At 42.5% G+C, this 5,162-nt stretch overlaps 1 protein-coding gene across 1 annotated transcript in view; it reads left to right on the top strand.

Moving 5' to 3' along the window:
• The first annotated feature begins 1,698 nt into the window (after positions 1–1,698).
• PHYHIPL (phytanoyl-CoA 2-hydroxylase interacting protein like) overlaps positions 1,699–5,162 on the top strand; it is a 54,304-nt gene continuing 50,840 nt past the window's right edge. The window contains exon 1 of the mRNA XM_031060710.1: positions 1,699–1,802. Coding sequence (XP_030916570.1) covers positions 1,757–1,802 — 46 coding nt within the window. The 5' untranslated portion in view covers positions 1,699–1,756. The remainder of the gene's footprint in view (positions 1,803–5,162) is intronic.

Genomic DNA, 5,162 nt, shown 5'->3' with positions numbered 1-5,162 from the left:
AGCAGCAAAATCCTGCTTTTGTCTTTGTGGAAAAGGGGTTATTCATGAAATGCCATGCTGAGATTCAGACAAGTAAAGCAGCAGCTGAGAGTGTTCCTGTGCATGTTTCACCCCTCTGCCTGCTCCACTGTGGGACAGGCAAAGGGGAGCAGATGGAAGTCCTGCCTGCACACCTATGCTTTCCTAGATACCACACGCTGCAGACAGGAAAGGGCTTCCCTTGGGTAAAGCAGCTCTGCCCGAGTGATAACACAGAAATGAAAAACCCCACATCATCTGGGACTGTAAGGTGTACACACCAGCTTCTGTTCAAGCTGCTGGAATTTCCCCAGAGTTCCCTGTGGGAGCAACATGAGCTCCAGCTCTGTATGTGGCGGGGCCCAGGGGGAGGTGGACACCCTGTGTTTGTCACAGACTGGACCAGTGCCTGTCCTGTTAGGGCTGAAGAGGCAGAAAGATCAGCAAGGAAGGCCAGAGGGTTTCAAGTTTGTGCATTAAATTCAGGAAGCGTAGTGGAATTTATTTCCAGCCTAGAGATCTCAAAGCTTGGAGAAGATCAACCTTGATGGTTTTTTTTCTGATCTATTTCTTGTGTTCTCAGGCCTGGAAATTCGTGTGGTCGCTCAAATCTGTGCAAAGTCAGCATAACGGTCCAGTACTTCATATACAGTGCCTAGCCAGTAGGGTACTAAGACTTCTAGGTAGATGAAAAATCTTGTCTTTATGTTTTCCAGGATTATTCTCTCTATCAAAGAGAAATTGGACAGGAAGGAGTAGAATATTGATAACATAGTTTACGCTTTTAAATATTTATAGTGTAGGGAAAGGATTTGTTGAGATTTTATTTTCCAGTTTCAAAATAATTTTTCTCCTCACACTAACAACTCACTTTTTTTTTCTTCTCAAACATAATTTTCTACCTCAGTTATATTTCTCTGTGGCACCTTGGCATGGTGTTGAGAAATGTTAAACACTGACCCGTCTGAGTCTTTAGAAATAGTGGAGCATTAAAGAAAATGTTGTAGCATCAAGTTCTGAATGAGAATATTTATCACAGTAACATCATGCTGTCCTATTTCTCTCATACCTGCAAATTTCCACATTCCTACAAGAGACAGGGTATTAGGATAAGGACAGTAGCTGGTGTACAGAAAGCCCAGCTTCTCTGGCCTATTTGACACTGGGCAATCATGGATTTCCTCCAGAGCTGTTGAGAGCACTGTGGACAAGCCTGTGTTTATACTCCTGCAGTACAATGTGAGCAGTGGCACAGAAATGCTGCTGGGCTCCTGCCAAAGGGCCACACAAAGGCAGCCAGATCATCTCCCTGCAATGCAAATGCGATGACAGTGGCAGCAGGGAAAGCCTGGCTGTGCAGCCACCTCCTCCTCTCCCCTGCTCAGCCTCCCCAGCTCTGCTACTGGGAGGTTACCAGGAGTGCTGCCTGCAAAGGGGTTTTGGTAGGCACAGCACCTTCAGAGCTCACAGCTCATGCCCATCTGACTTTGGGACGGGAACAGTAATATCCCAGATCCTTACTGACCCTTCTCTTCAGGTGTCTTTGGAGCCTGGCACGTGGCCAGAGTGGGCAGGACCATTCCCTCATGAGGCCCCAGCACAAGTTTGAACAAAACCTCTCTTCTCTGTGTCAGAACGAGGGGACTGGCAGGAGCTGGGGGAGGAGCAGCAGCAGGGCAGTGTGGAGCCCTCAGTGACAGGAAGGGCCCAGGAGAAGTTTCCATCTCCAGCGGGAGTGATGGCAGCTCCCCCAGCCAGGATCCCACGGTCACCCTGTGCACGAGGTACAGCACTGCTGGGGCACAGTGCTGGGGAGCACACTGGGGAGGAGGGGGAATAGGAGAGAGGTGAGCAGCTAAGAAAGGAAGGGGCTAAAGAGAGCAGAGAAACTAGGATGGAGGGGCTTGGATCCACTGCCTGAAGGGAAAATAGGATTCAATGGGATGCTCAGATATGAGGAAACTAGGGAGCGGTGATGCTATGGGGAGCAGAAGCAGAATTTACTGTACAATTAATGGCTTGATGCAATCCTGAGTATGCAGTGACTGAGGGAAGTTGAGTGGGAATACCTATGTTATGAAGACAACTACAATATGCATTTTTCTTCAGATGTGTACTTGGCTTACATTTATTTTGTCTGATTCCCACTTATCTCTATAATTTATCAACATACAATTGTATTTTCTACATTACTGATTTTCTCCCAAGCCATGAAGTCAGAAAGCTCTCTAAAACCAGTTTTCAAAATCAGAAATATCTCTTTCTGAAATCAGCAAATAAGGGATTCACTGCATCCCAGTCGATCAGGTTTCCCATCTGCTCAAAAGAAAATGGCTGTTTTCATGAAATGAATATTTTTCAAAATTTATTTTTGGAAGAAGGGAGAACATGCATGTGATTTGGAAATAAGATGTAAGAGATGGTGCCCTTTTCTGAAGGGATGGTTAGACCTGCTCTTTGGTATTTGTACAAAGCTCAAATATGGTTTGTTTTCTTGAACTTGAATGTCTTTGGATCACGGATGCTCTAGGATAAAGATTTACTTGTTTGTTTGTTTGCTTGTTGCTTGTTTTCTGAGTGGAAGTTTGTATTTTTATTTATATATGTGCAAAATGCTCTGTTCTACAAGGAGGGATGTCAGACACCTATTTTGAGCAATAGATGCTTTTACTCTGCAGCTGAAGTGGTTTTGCTTCAAGTTCCCTTAACATTCTAAACCCCACCAGAGCAGTGTTTGACTTTAAAACAAATAGTACTTGGCTTTATAAATTTCATAAATATAACCTTCCATTTTCATGTATCTCACACAGGTCAGCATGCTTGGATTTACTGGTTTTTTTCCTTCATTTTAATTCTTATTGGAAAATTAGTTATGTTGAGTATTAAATCCCAGCTGTCTTTATTTTGATACAAGATTATTTACTGCTTGATTAAGAAACTTAAAAAACATAGACATTTTAAGAAACCAGTGTCTCTGTTCATGGCAGAGTACTCTCTATGCAAAATGCAGTTATAAAGTATTTCCCCAGTGGTATTTGTCCCAAGACTTGTTTGGTGTTTGGAAGGCAGGCTGAGGACAGCTGGCCAGCACAGCCATGGCTGCAGCCTTATCTTGTCGTTATCAAACACACAAACCATGCAGCAGCATCCACAGGACAGATCTCCACCCAGGGACTGGCTGCAAGCCAGGCCTAACTCACCAGGTAGGATCAGCTCAAAAAGAGCTTTCCATGCTGGAAGCAGCAGCCACGGGGATGGATCTCAGCCCTCTCTGAGCAAAGTGTGAGTGCACAAATTCCTGCTCTGCTTGGGGCACTGGAACACCACAGGAGAGTGCAAGTACGAGATTCACCCCTCAGTTTCAGCGCTGTCCCACCAGGCTAGTGATGGCAGAATGAGGCTGCTCTTCCACCTCTTTGGTAAATACAAATGAGGCAGCAAAGCAATACAGCCTTGCCCTTCAGCTGGAAGAGAAATGGTGACTTTGCAGAGTGCTCAGGTTCCCCACTCCTCTGTCCTTCCTGGGGAAGATCCAGACCCATTCCCCTGAGCTCTTCACTGCTCTGTGATGGGCTGACCCCGTGCTGGCAGGAAAAAATTTTACCCACCTCTGCCTTAGCCTTTCTTGGCCACCTGCTGCTAAAATCAGCCTGCTGATGTCTCACTTTGCAGAGCAACATTTCAGCATCTTAATTTCCCTTCAGAAGGTGCTATTTGCTGCTTGGGTTTTGCTGTGAGGCAGTGTTGCTGTTTGATATCTCTCTACAGCTATAAATTTCAAGTTTTTAGTCTTGAGAGATAGGGTGGAGAAAGTATCTTCCCTTTTTGTGTGCTTATGCCAATAACTGTGAATGTAAAGATCTGAATTAACGAGGTTTGTTGAAAGTGTTTTATTAGGAAATGTGAAAGTCATTAGCTTTTTAGTAAGAAAGTGTAAATGACCCTTCTTATATTTGCATGTGAAACTATAAAACTTAATTTCCTATGCATACAATAGCATTTTTGTCCATCATAGCACCCAAAGCACTTTAGTAGGGCATTTTTTCATTTTAGTTTGAAGTAGCACTGTCATTTAATACTGTCTTTTTTCCTACACCACCTTACATTCCCAAATCCTTTCATAAAAGACAGTCTATGCTTATGTCAATGTAAAAATAAATGCATGGGTGATGTTCTGTGGGTAGAATCCTTATTTTGTTGGCTGGTTGGAAAGTGAATAGACATCATTAAAACCGAATGGAAAATTTTCTCTACCTGTGTAGCCAGTTGATTTTACAAGTGGTTTGGTTGGACAGTTTGTTACATAGTATATATTTTGAATTTTCTACAGGTCTGTTTGGTTTACTTGCATCTATAAATCAAAGTTTTTGAGGCTTCACAGACAAAAATTCTTTAAAATCTCAGTGGGTTTGACTCTGCAGAATGATGATGTTTCAGTTGTTGATGTCAAGATAAATTTTTATTATAGAGAACTTTCTTCTAAGGGAATGGGGCTGTGGGATTTATTCAGAATTAGCAGTTGTGTAGGGATGACAGAAGAGTAGCAGTGGTGGATGGAGGCAGGGGAAGAAGGCTTGTGAAGAGGTGGAGAAAGAATGGGCACACTCCTCACAGAGAGAAATGTCATGGCAAAATGAAAACAGAACATGACTAGAGGACAGAACCCTAACACCAGATTTTTCCCCTATTAAAAGAATTTAGTGAATCATTGTGTAATTGTTGTAGAAAATCCACAGGAGGAAACCTCATGGCAAGAAATATCTGTAGAAAAAAAACCCAAAAAGGTCTAGTGCCATTTTTATCTACAATATCATTTTTGCTCTTTAGCTCCAATAGTTACAAGTTCATGTGTAACAGAAACAATTTCCTGAGTCCTGAAATAATAATTTTAATGTCCTTCCTATTTCTAACAGAAAAAAAAAGCTGGAAATAACTAAAGTGCCTTTGTGGATGCACAGATACATAATACAGAATCCAAGTCACTTAATAACAAAAATAGTCACATGCACTGGACAACAGGCCTGTGTATTTTTCCTTAAGGCTTGAATCAGCTGAGAAAAAGTGCCATGTTGAGCATTACACTGTTTTTCTCCAGATAATTCAATGTGTGAATTATTACATTATTATTTCACTGCTTCCCTACA

The sequence above is a fragment of the Geospiza fortis genome, unplaced genomic scaffold (assembly GCF_000277835.1).
Source record: "Geospiza fortis unplaced genomic scaffold, GeoFor_1.0 scaffold92, whole genome shotgun sequence".
NCBI lineage: Eukaryota > Metazoa > Chordata > Aves > Passeriformes > Thraupidae > Geospiza > Geospiza fortis.
Note: the sequence above shows the minus strand (reverse complement) of the source record. Positions and strands in the feature narration are given on the sequence as shown.